We start from the raw sequence: 13,091 nt of genomic DNA, 5'->3' as shown, positions 1-13,091 counted from the left end.
AAAACAGACAAGCAACTTCCTGCATTTCAAACAGATCTATAAAACAAGGTTTAGAACCAAAAATCAGCCCTACTAATAGAAAATAGAGTCGAAACATGCAAAGAAATGCAAAGGAAATAGAATAACATTTACTAATTAGGTAGGAGAAAGACTTCATTTTTTTGTATGCTTCTTATAAAGTATTAATTACAAAATGTGTTTTGTGTGCCTTGTGACTTCTACAGGAGAGACCAAAGAGTGCCTTGGAACGTTTATACTCTGGAGACCACCAAAGAGGCAAGATGAGTGCGGAGGAACAACTAGAAAGAATGAAGCGACATCAGAAAGCATTAGTTCGTGAGCGCAAGAGGACTCTTAGCCAAGGAGAAAGGCAGTCTGTTTCATCTCGGTCTTTCATCAGGCCCGTTTCTGCAGACGTAGGCTCAGTATGTTAGATATGCCTTAAAAGGACTAAACTAAAAAATACCTTTGGATTTATTCTTTTTTCCTGGCAAGCACTTTCACTTGAGTGTGTGTGATGCTCCTAGTCCAATTAGTGTTACACAGTATCAAATGAGTTCAGAGAGTGTGAGTAACAGGTGATCTTTTTTACCTGTAGTTATGGTAAATGTAGCACGTTCAGCAGGTAAGTCGGTCAGAGGTTAGAGTGATGAGTCGAGGTGCCAGTTTATTGGGATGACTTCAGAGCCATGAGTTTTTTTCCTTGGAACTGTATTTAGAAAGTGTAAGAAGCGTGTACAGTTTTAAAACTGCTTCATAATGGAATGGGCCTTTTAGAATGTTCTTATTCACCATGGGTATTTTTCTTTTTAATTCATAAATTAGTTTGTGAGATAGTCATGGTAATATCAGACCAAGGTGGTGTTTGGTTTTTTAAAAAAGATGATAAATGGATAATCAGTTTTAAAATCTAATCATGCTGATTAGGAATTTATGTAAGAATTAATTTGTTTTAATTGATCCAAACTCTTCTTTAAAACTCAACACGTGGAATATTCTAATAAGGCTCAAATTTAAGCTGCTGAAGAAAAGTATTTTTGTTGCGTTCTGAGAATAAATGCTGTACAGATAATAAGTTTATAATGATACATTTTGGATACTAACCAAAGCAATTCTAATTGGTGAAGTTACCCAGTTGCTCACTTGGTGCTAAACCAAGATTGTACTGTAATTGCACTTATGCTGTGCTCTTTTAATTTATTTTTTTATTTGGTCCACTAGAGCTTTAGAATGATCACATTGTTTTACCTAATTCATTGCACAAGATCTCTTGCTTTTAGATTTGTCACTCATCATACCTAATGCCTCTTTTTTTTGTTTGCTTGTTTTTAATTTGCAGAATTTTGTAGTTACTTTAAAATTTCTAACTGGACTACTCAATTTTTACCAGGCTTAATTGCATTTAGTACATGTGTGTCAATTGCTGGCATTAAAAAAACCTTACAATATTCAGCTTTTCATTCCCACTGCTCTGTAGCACTAATTTACAGCCAGTTTTTGGTATTTACTTTACAAGTAAATACAAGTGCACTGCTTGGAGACATTCATCCGTTTTGTCTTCTGTTTTGCAATCACAAATTTTTTAAAGACAGTGCATAATGTTTGGGAACTTAAGTACTATATTATCACTGTTATTTTCATATTTTAAATTAGAAGAAATAATTCTGGGCTTCTTATGCTTCCTGACTCGCATAAAATACACAAATCAAATTTAAACATTTTCGTAACACTCGTTATTAACATTTGTGGCAAACGCTTTATTTATGAATTTGGGTGCCATCTTGGTCTTTTTCTTGCTGTAAAGAATTAAAATAGAGTTTTTTCAGCCCTAGTAATGTTTTGTAGAGGTCATCTCTTGTACCTATAGGGCTTTGATATGCAAAAGCATGTTTGATAGCACAACTACTTACAGCATTACAATTATTTAGCAGCCAAAATGGCAAACAATTAAATGTATAATTCGAGTGCTGCTCAGTATGTAACTTTTGCTTTAGACAAAAACTGTATGTGTAGTTCTAATTTTTAATTGGTCAGCTCTCAAGTGTAGTGTGACATTTCAAGTATTGATCACAGTACCTGAATTCATTTGTTATATACAATGCCTTTTTAATGTAAAAGTTGCAACATCAAAGCCAATAAAAATCCTGCTTCGTAAGAATGGTTTGATGTTTTTCTTACCTATATATAATAACTTGAAAATGATACTGTGTACTTAAAATATACTATGTCAATCAGGCCTGGTTCGAATATGAGTAGAAGGAGTTTGGAGTACTCATGAGAAAACTTTTTTTTTTTTTCTCTTTTAAATTGTGTAAAGAAACATCTCAATTTTTGAGGTATAATTGCCTTTTAGCTATTTAACTTTTTTAATATACATGGAAGATACTTATCTTCTGAGTGAATACTGAGAGCTTGTGCATGAATAGGTTTCAATTAGATTTATTAATGCAAGTAGCGTAGTGAAGTCTAACCACTTCACGTGGAGTTCAAACTTCAGCCAAAATAAGCCAAAGATTTGTACCAGAAATACCGGAGATATTTTCAAGAAACATGAAAGCGGCACGTTCTCCTACTGATTGCCTCAAATGCTCAAGGAGAGAAGTTTTTTGTTGTTACTCCTTTTGTCCCTTCTTTTTCCCACTGCTTAAGTTGCTCATGTCTACTGGATGGAGTGATGCTACCACTGAACTTAATTTTTTGAACAAAAAGGTGTTGGTAGTGTCCTTACGTGTGAGTTTATATGCAGCTGTATTGTGTGTAGTTGTAAAGGAGGTACTGTGAAATGATTTGGGAACTCTAAGTTATGCAGCTTAATTTAAATACGCTAAATTTAAATATTTCATATTGAGAAATATTTAATATTTCTAATTTATATGGCTAATATAAAAAGCCTTATAAAGACTGCATTAAAAATTTTTACAGGTAGCTAGACTCTGCTTTTAATGAAGTCAGAAGAGCTTAGAAGTTAAACCAAGACAAGTTAATGCCAGTATGTGAAATATTATCAACTTTAAACAATAGGTATTATTCTAAAAAGATACATAAAATTATTAAGTTGTGATTCTCAAGCTGCAATGTAAGTACCCTGTCTGTGTAGTGATTCAAAACCAAACAGCACTGTCTCCTTAGAATGCCTAGGACTGGCCTGTCAGTCTGTAGGCTCACTGGTATTGACACCTTTGCTTCCAAAGATGTTTGTGTGTAGCTACTTCCGTGTTAATCAGCAGATGGGAAATTGTGATGATACGTTTCTTAGACTCTAATACCGCTGAACATTACCTGTAAAATTAAACAATACTCCAAATTCCATGCAGGACAGGTAGAGAGGAAAGCTCCCAACCGTGTGTGCCAAGAAATACAGTTGTGTTTTCTTTCTCTTGTCAGTTAAGGGGTTTGCTCTGCGCGTTCTTTCAGCGACGTAGCATTTGCAGCAGTAGGAATGTACATTGCTATACAGTGAATTTGGCAGTGTGGTTGAATGCTGTTAATTGTTTTGTATCTGTTACCAGTGGAAACGAGAGCAAGAATTTGATTTGCAGTTACTTGAGAGGGCAATTCGTGGAGAAGAGAAGGATGAAAATGAATGGTTAAAAGTTCAGCCAGTAGCAGTGACAGAGACAGACCTGGAGCCTCAAGACTATGATTTAGATATCAGCAGAGAGGTAACACTCATAATTTTTTGCCTCCTATTGTGTTTAAATATTAACCTGTCTTAAGTTTTAGGCAGTGAATTCTCATCTTTTCTTTCAAAAGTTAGCTGGAAGTTTGAACTAAAAGGATTTTGGGGGTTTTTTGGGGTTTTTTTTGCAAATTTGTGACCTGGAACGTAAAGTCTCTGTAAGGTTTGTGTTTGTATTGTGTTCTAGTGGAGAGAAGAAATTGAGAAGTTAACTCTACTGTTTGAAATGTATATCTCAGGCTTTGTAAAGGAAAAGTGACGGAGTTAGGGAAAGTTATATTAATTGGAGAAAGAAGATGAAAAGATAACATGAAGAGTGTTTGAAAATGAGAAACAGGAATGAAGAAAAAGCTAGTTCCCCAGAGCTACCTTACTCCTCTTCATTTTGACTGGCAAAGGTGACAGAGAAGAGGGAGCACTGCTCTATTCAGGCTTGAACAGAAAACACCTTTCTGTCAGCTTTTGGAATGACTTGGTTGGTGTTCTGGGCACAAGATCTTTCTTCAGCTTTGGTAACCGAATTGTTAGTTTGAAATGCGATTGAGCCATCTGGTGGGAAAGAAAGAATATAGCAAGTGTAAAGTTTTCAGGAGGTACACTGGATTGTGTTAAATGCCATGGTAGATGGCAGATAAGTAAAATTATTAATGATAATTAGACTGGTAAGCACCTATAGTCTTCTGAAAGCTGTTGGCAGAGTGTAATTTTATAGAGAGAGGTATTTGTAAAAGGTTTACTCTGTGAGCCATTTTCTGTTGATTTATGTGAATGAATGCATCTTTCAGTTAATCCTTATGTGAAAATGCAGTGCTTTTGTAAACTTCAGAAACAGAAAAAATGCTTTTGTTCTATTTCCTGTCCTTGTTGTACTCTGCTGTTAATTTTTCTTTTACTGAAGACCCCCAGGGCAATGGGAATCACTTTGAACTTCCTTTAGTCCTTGGATAGGAAACATTTTTGCTTACAGGCATTTCTGTCCTGCTTGAGAGTAACTGAAACAGGTCTGAAGCTCTGAGTGTAAACCTTCTTATTCAGTTTACCCGGGTTAGAATCATAGAATGGTTTGGGTTGGAAGGGATCTCTAAGATCATCTACTTCCAACCCTTCTACCATGGGCAGGGACACCTCCCACTAGACCAGGTTGCTCAGAGTCCCATCCAAGCTGGTCTTGTTGTTCTTTTCCATTTCATGTAGCCGTCCTCTTCACCTGATGGGCATGTCTGTGCTTTGGTACTTCAGTGCCTCAGAAGGAAATATATTGAGCTGTTCATGTGATAACTGGGTTTGCTATTCTGGAAATGGCAGGATACTCTGATCTGGGTTAGTTATAGTAGGGAGATAGATATAGACATTAAAAAAAAACCAAACAAACACACTATTATATATATGTAGATAGATAGTTCAAGAGAAGAGTTGGATTTCAAAATAAGGAAGTCTAGTGGAAACAGGAGGGTTTTTTAGGAAGCATTGGCTTTGGGTTTCCTGAGAAGGAAGTATAAAAATTTGAGGCTGTGATTTTAATATGGACATAAATGCCAGTGACTGTATTGTATGCTTTTGGCCTATAATTGCCTGTGAATTACTGAGCCTAATCACTGGGGTTAGACCACTTTATATAATTGAATTAGTGTGAACTAAGTTTAGTGATGAAAAAATTTAGGATTATTTTTATTGAAAACTTTGAATTTTGAAAACTCATTGCCTCATAACTGTTTTAACATAAAGCCAATGAGGGGATCTTTACTTATTTCTATTTATTTCTTCTTTACTTATTTCTATTTGTTTACACACCTTCTATTTTTGTTTTTCAAAAGCAGTCTGTTCTGTATTATAAGCATTCGTTTTCCAAGTCCATTTCTAAGCTATATTTTTGTTGAGGGATCTAGGTCTCTTAGGTGGAGAAAAATTTTTCCCAAAGTAATTTATCCTAATAAAAACTTGTTGCTAGCTTTCATGCAATTATATTGAAATTTTCAGTCTGCAGAAGTACCTCTATGCAACATGTTGATACAATTGCACAGTGCAGTGTATTTCTGTTGGCCTTTTTTTTCCTCCACTGCTCCCAGAAGATTATGCAGTCTCAAAAGAATGATACCCTAGGTTAAAACTTTAGGTGGTGTTTCCTTTCAGTTGTAGGAAGTTCTTGCTTCCATGACATAAATATGACATCAACATCTCAGGTTGTTCAGTCAGCCTTGTAGTGGTTGCTTCTTTTTACTGTAACAGCTTTAGTCAGAGCCCTACCTTGGGCTCTAAGCCTGAGCTGAAGAAAGGTTCCCTGTTGATTCTGATTTCTTTTGTAATCCCCTTTAATATTTGTTCGATCCATCTTCTAAAGTAAAACAAATCAGAGGGAAGAGACACAGTTAAAAGGGCATCCACTCATATCCAGAGGGAGTGTTTAGCATCAGGTGCATGTACTGACTGTGAAAATCCATGCTTTATACTTTTCACTGTGTTCTCCCGTTGCAGGGAATTTATCTCAAGTTTTTTCGGCATTTGTTATTAAAAAAATGATGCTTGCTTTCTTTCCACAGTTGTCAAAACCTGAGAAGGTTGTAATTCCAGAACGTTATGTTGAACTAGAGCCAGAAGAGCCTCTTTCTACAGAAGAACTGGCAGCAAGGCAGCGTAAAGCAGAAAAGATAAAGAATATTCTTACTAAATCAAGGTCAGGTTTTGGGAGTTTTCCCAAATCTTACATAGAGGCTCATGTTGAACATTCAGAACTAACTCGATGCAACAGTTCTTAATTCCTATGATTACCTAAACGTAACTTTTAGCTTTTGGAAAATGAACTCTGAATTGCTGTGGTATATTTAAAGCTGCTTTTAAAAGCAAATTTTTAAAGCAAATTTCACATATTTCTGTTTTCTTGTTCAGAGAATCCTAAAATACTAGTGAGTCCTTACTAAGCAACTTGTAGATGAGAGTGAGGAGCAAGGAAAGGCACAGATCTAGCCAAAAGCAGAAGAAAAGTCAGCGTGAGAGCTGGAGTTGTGAAAGAACACTTTTGGCTACTTACAGCTAATGTAGAGTCAGCTGAGACATTCAGTTTCAAGAATTTGATATGTCAGGTATCTGCTGTCTCTGGAAGACAGTTGAAGAAGCTGTGCCTGAGGGCTCTCAGGTTATAGGCCTTTTCATCTGAGCACTAGCAAAAAATTTTACTAGCAACTCCAAATAAATAGCATTTTTGTAGTGCTTTTGTGTTAGCAGTGTATTTCCAACAAAGGTCTACTTAAGGCTTTGCAGAAATTGTGACTGAACACGTAATGGCTGTGCCATTTTTCTTTGTATGCAATATCAACACTACTGTAAAGAACAGCAATAAAGTACGGAGCTTGATAGAGGAGATCTGAAAACTGCCGTAGGAATTCAAGCTTGTTCTTATCTGCATGGTGGATTCTTTATGTTTGCAAATGTTAATGTTGTTTTTCACTTTCCCACTAGTATGCACAATCTGCAGCCTACTGTAGCCCAGGACAAACACAACTCGATTGATTTAGATTCACAGCTGCAAGAGCAGGAGCGCATCATTACCATATCATACGCTTTGGCTTCTGAAGCCTCTCAGAGGAGCAAGGAGGTAGCAGGTAATGCTTAGTTATTTACAAAATAACAGCTATTTCTTGCCAGCTTCCAAAGTTGTATGGGGTTGTTGCTGAACTCCTGGCATAAGAGAAAGTTTCAGTCATTCATATTCAAAATAGTGAAAAGTGTGACTGAGTAACAAATGTAGAGAGTCGAACAATTTACATTGAGTATTTGGCCCCCTGTGGACTGGAGGAAGGGGGGAAAAATAGTATGATCAAGAAGTTCAGAACTTGGAAACTTGCTCTAACTAATAGTGCTAAAAAAAATAACATTTTAACTCTCTCTAATAATAATAATAATAATTTTCTCTATAATTATAGTAAACTGGATATTTCTGTATTTTCAAAAAGTAAATTGATTTATGACTTTAAAAAAATCAAGAGTAAAGGATTTAAAATAGTTTTTTCTTACCAGAAAGAATCCCTGGTCCAGTGATTGAGATTAGAGTACAATCGCTTATCAGCTTGAGCTGTGTGACAACAGGCTGAAAAAGACCTTGTAAAACAGGGATTGGCACGTTTCTGTCTGGTGACCAAGATCAGAAGTCAGAGCAAGACAGCTGTGCATGAATTCTGCTTTATGCCTGGAAATTAATAGATCCTCTGCAGTATGTTACTAAAAGTGATAATTTCACTCTTGATTGCTTTATAGTTGAAATAAGTAAGAAATGTCAAGAGATTTGTATCACACAGTAATCCATGCAGCAGCGATTCCAGCAAGTATCTGACTGGCCATTTATAACTGGCACCATTCACTGTTCCAGTGGAGAATGGAAATAATGGAAGCTTCAACTGTGATGGAGAAAAAATGTGCACATTTCTCATCTGAAGTTGTCAGTTTAAACTTATGGCACTTGCCACAGCAGCCCTTAAGACCTTCCCATTAAAGACAGATTATTCCAATATCCAGATGCGTAACATGCATCTGCAGTAACAGATTGCTGATTGAGTGTGGCTGTATACTCAGGGATGCAGTGCCAGCTAAACCTAAGGGGAATGGGATTTTGAGGCGATGGAATACATTTTCAAGATAAGAATCTTGAGACTTCAGAATGTTTCTGTGGGTAATTTAACTGACTGGCAGGGGTAAAATGATTGACTGAAGAGAGAAGACATTATAAAACCAAACCAAACAAAAATCAGAACTGTAAAATCATGAGAGCATATGAAGGAATAGCCTCGTGGACCGTTAGGCCATCAGTGAATCAGAAGGGCTTCTCCTCAGGTGGTCTGGTCCCAATTCCAGTGACCAGGTCCTTGTAACAGGGACTCTGATGCTTCGTGTTTCATGAGGTATGAGGCATTATAGCATTTTGCCACGTGAGTTCTAGCTTCTGCTGGGAAAAGGTCACACTAAAATCAGCCCAGATGAATGTAGCCCATACTTGAAATTATTCCTCTGTGTCTGTACAACAAGAGCAGAGTACCTTCCTTGCTCAAAGGTCTTCATGGGGCCAGTTAACTTACTTCTGGGTATGTCTGAATTTGTAGCAACTGTACAGAGCTGAAATGGATTTGATCTTTAAATACTGTATAGTGAATGTAGCAGTGGTTTCATTATTATAGTTTTTTAATTTATATTTTAATTTTTAAAATTATAATTATTTCAAAAATGTGACTGTCACATATTTTTAGGTATACGTAACCACAGAAATCTTCTTAGTTCTTTAGTTTTCCTCAAAGAGGGAATTAAAATATGTACTGGCACTGAAATGTTTAAGTGCAACTTCAAAAATTTTGCAGTCAGTTGTGGGATAATTTTTAGTTTAATTTTCTTTGTGTAGTGTAGCAGCTACCTCTTTTGTCATTCAGACACTTAAAGAAATCCTAACACAGCAGCCAAGGACTGAGATTTTTAAGGAACCCCAAAACTTTATGTCTCTGCACAGTTTTCCTTGCCACACTTGTGTCTCAAAAACTCAAGTCTTGAAACATGTCTTGCTTTGATTTCAACTATTACTTACTCATTTAAAAGCAAACACCTTGCATAGTATTTAAAATAAAAATAATAAAAAAAAATAAATAAAAAAAAAAAGGAAAAAGCCAGAGTGGTTTGGTTTTGATTGAAAATCTAAAAACCGGAAAAGAGTTCAGATTTTTTATTTATGGCATATTTTCTGATGATCTAAGGTGATTAGAAAGAAAAGCATTTGACACTTTGCACAGCTGATTGTACATTCTCATTTAGTCTCATATTACAGATTCCTTCACGTTCTTATTTTTGTAGTTTGATTTTTGAAGTGTGGGTTGTCATTTGCTCCTTGATGATGAAGCAGACAATGTCTGAAAATGTCAATATAGTTATCTAGATTTTTTTACAAAGATTTGCTTATGAAAAAGACTGTGAAGCTTAACTTTTCCCATTTTTCAGAGGGAAGCAGTTAAGTTGCTATGCTAATATAAATCTTTTGAAATAAATTGTACATTTATCTAATCCTTGAAAAGCAGCATTTTAGAGTTCCTCTGTTCTAGTAAGAAATCAATCTTCTAAATGGAAACCGTGCCAAGAATCTGGAAGATTAAAGTCAAATACAGTAGTATTAAGAAGTCACTTCCTAATTTGTGTGCTTGGAAATTACGTCTGTCTTCAGCCAACCAAAATGTAAAAGCAGAATTTTAGATCGAGTTTCAGTCTCTGCAGTTTTATGGTTGTTGTCTACTAATACTATACCGTTTAGTCTTATTTATAAACAAAGATAGTTTTAATAATTGTGTTCTTTATCCTGTATTTTTAAGCTGAGATCTGAAAATTTACTTATTGTGTCATGCACTGTACTAAGCAAAATGTTACGTGCATATGCAGTTTTTTAAAAATTATTTTTCTCTACATTATTTTGTATCTGCTCATTGGCATATAACAAAGGAAATGTTGAAAACCTGAACAGCCTCAGTGAAGTCTTGAAATCAAATTAGCAAATACAGGTGCGGGTCCAGAACTGCAGTTTTAAAAGCCAGGCTGATGACAGTATATCAGTGTTGTGTACCTTAACCTAAAAAATCCAATGCGCAGGCTGGAAGGTGGAAAGACCTTCCCCGGTTCTTCGTTCGCGAAGAGACTGGCCATTATACCATTATACCATTGTACCTTAATAATGCTCCAGTGAAACTTGAATACTTGTTCGTATTCGCATTCAAACAGGAATGTTTATTTGCATAACTTATGCAACAAATAGAAAAAAACTGCTGCCATTTAGACCCCGTGTGACTGAAATAGTTTAGCACCTCATTGTATTACTAATCAGGTTTCCTATTCATGTGGTAGAAAACTAAGGTCACTCCATTGATAACATGAATGTTTGATTGTGCAGCCTAATTCCTGTATGTGATCCCTTCTAGCTCAGCAGTTGACCTATCCACCTAAAGCACCCTCACCTTCTGTACCACAGCCACCTCACTCCCCCTTAAGCAATGGATTTCACTACACATTTGTTTAAACACCTTAAAAGTAAGAACTAACTGCTCTCGGCATGTCTGATTTGCCTTTGTGCCTGTGCTGTGGCTTGCTAAATTTTAGCATCTTTACTAAACCGAAATTGGATCCGAATGAAAGCATGCAGCTCTTTTTCCGAAACCTTTCATTCTCGTAAATATTGCGTCTAATGAGCTAACGCGTGGGCTTCTGAAATCTTCAGGTAACTCCTGTCACTCTACAGATGAGGTGCTTCCATGATCTTGCTGTGGTGAAGGAAGGAGACATCTGTCCTCTTGGTAGCAAGGGGCCAGATTTTCAGCAGCCGTTTTGTACTCCGATGGCCACTGCTCTGTACTCCTGTGGCCGCTGTGGGGGTGCAGAGGTGATTTTTTGCCCGTGTGGGTGGCATAAACAGTTGCTGCTCAAGAGAATCCAAAGAGCACAGTTGTATGAGCAGGGGGGGTTTATTTGTGGGCTGGTAGCTTACACATGAGCTGGCATCGGAGTCCTTTCTGAGGTGAGCTGAAAATTTGGCCCTTGATAACTTAAGTCTACAATCTTGTGTCTGGCTATGATCGTGGCTTGGATGTGTTTTTCATTGAATCGCGTTACCAGAAGATTATTTTTGTCTCTGATGAGGTTGTTTTGCCGCTTCAAATCTCGTCGTCCTTATTAAGAAATGTCTTTATTTGCGTCTCTTCCTGGTAGGACTTGCAGAGTTTTCTGGAAATAGGAAAACATGTAAATATTATATGTGACTGCTAAGTGTGTCCCTAGTTAAGGCAATTGCTAGCATCCATAGTTTCCTTTGATACTATTCACACCTTTTTGATGTCTTTTGGCCTAATTTTATTGCCTGAAATTGAAGAAAAAGATAAAACATAGATGAAATAGTAAAGAGACTTGATTAACTCAAATAACATTAATCTTTAGATAACTTTGTTTTAATTGCCACTAATTTGAGTCAAATATCTGTGCAAAAAATAGAAATCTCATTGGAAATGGCCACGTACCAGCAAGGCCCAAAGGGGCGGTGACTGGCCTTCTACAAGACCTGTGAAAAATGACAAATTTACATCAAGAGAGATGTACAGACATTAAGAGCCTCTACAGAGCTTGATGGAAAGGATTCTTTGCTTTTCTGGTTCAGTTTATCTTTCTGAGAACCAGATTCTACCATCTTTGCTGTGTCTGAATAACACTCGACTCTTCTGTATCCAGGGCTATGCTAGCTGATTTTTGCTATCACATAAGATCTTTGCATGTGAAGAGGTCTCTACCCTGTGGTCTAAAGAACCCAGAAAAATAATTGTACAGTGCCAGAGTATTAAATATTAGATATGAAAAGGTACCTTTTCTTGAGGAAACTTAATTAATTATGATAAGCAGCACCATGCAGGGGACACAGGTGTTTGAGCATCGGTGGCATCAGGAGATAATTGTTCATTTAATGTGTCTGTATGAATTGTTTGTTCTGCCAAACTGCAGAAGGCTTTAAAAAAAAAAAAAAAGTTTCTAGAAATTGCTTGCTGCTTGGCATTGTTTTACTTGTTTCAGTATTTAACCATGTTTTATTTTACTTCATATCAGCCAAAGCAGTAAGTGAACACTGACATAAGACTCGAGGCAAATCCCACCTAGTGACACTGCGTGGAAGACAGAGGAGGTTCTTCACCAACTTTCTGTGAAGATACTCATTGGCTGATGACACATTCTTCTGGAAATACATTCAGAAAATAAAAGGGGGATTTTCTATGAAAATGAAGAGAACTGCAAATGTTTTTTTATTTACTTCAGTTTAGTTCACATTTTTTATACAAATAAATGGCACTTTTAATAAACTCTGTAAAATACTGACAATGTATTTTTAGAACAATGTATTTTAGATTTTTTTTTTTTAAATCAAGGGCTGAATTCATTTTAAAAGACACTACTTGCATAGATTTTAAAAGACACTGTTACTTCCCCCTCAGGCTCAGATGCACGTTGTAAAGTTTTGTGAAAAAACCCACACATTTGAACAAACCTGGGAGCACATTCATGGTGTGCGTGGATAGAAAAAACACAGGTGAAATGTTTGGTGAAAGGGTGTTTTGGATTGAATATTTTTGTAGAGTTAATCACCCACCCTTTTGCCCATTAAATAATACATTGCAAGAACTTTTAGCTTAAATTTTTAAATATTAGTAACCACTGTATAGCTTAAATTTCCCAAGAAAGCCATAATGAAAACCAGTTTTAACTCCCATTTCCTTTTTTGATCCCAGATGACTAACTTGCTGGTATCAATACACAGTTTGCTAGGTTGCCCTTGACAGTAGTGCTGCCCCCTCCATAACAAACAGCTAACAAATTTTATTTTTTTTGAAAGTTGAGGTGTGAAAGAAGATGACTTTTAATTAAA

At 36.3% G+C, this 13,091-nt stretch overlaps 1 protein-coding gene across 14 annotated transcripts in view; it reads left to right on the top strand.

Annotated features, from left to right (window-relative positions):
* The window catches only part of PLEKHA7 (pleckstrin homology domain containing A7), a 155,568-nt gene extending 143,017 nt beyond the window's left edge, over nt 1–12,551 (top strand). For 12 of the 14 annotated variants that reach the window (XM_027893896.1, XM_027893898.1, XM_027893906.1 and 9 more), the window contains 5 exons: nt 225–425; nt 3,510–3,662; nt 6,217–6,350; nt 7,133–7,275; nt 12,278–12,551. In XM_027893896.1, the coding sequence (XP_027749697.1) occupies nt 225–425; nt 3,510–3,662; nt 6,217–6,350; nt 7,133–7,275; nt 12,278–12,300 (654 nt within the window). In that variant the 3' untranslated portion in view covers nt 12,301–12,551. Of the gene's footprint in view, nt 1–224; nt 426–3,509; nt 3,663–6,216; nt 6,351–6,562; nt 6,932–7,132; nt 7,276–10,611; nt 12,209–12,277 lie in introns of those variants that run through there. The other 2 variants (XM_027893909.1, XM_027893903.1) reach the window with 2 other exon arrangements.
* Nucleotides 12,552–13,091: the final 540 nt, after the last annotated feature.

Source organism: Empidonax traillii, unplaced genomic scaffold, assembly GCF_003031625.1.
Source record: "Empidonax traillii isolate 1590-97213 ecotype Southwest subspecies unplaced genomic scaffold, ASM303162v1 scaffold410:size520991, whole genome shotgun sequence".
Taxonomy (NCBI): domain Eukaryota; kingdom Metazoa; phylum Chordata; class Aves; order Passeriformes; family Tyrannidae; genus Empidonax; species Empidonax traillii.
This window is presented reverse-complemented; position numbering and strand designations above follow the sequence as displayed.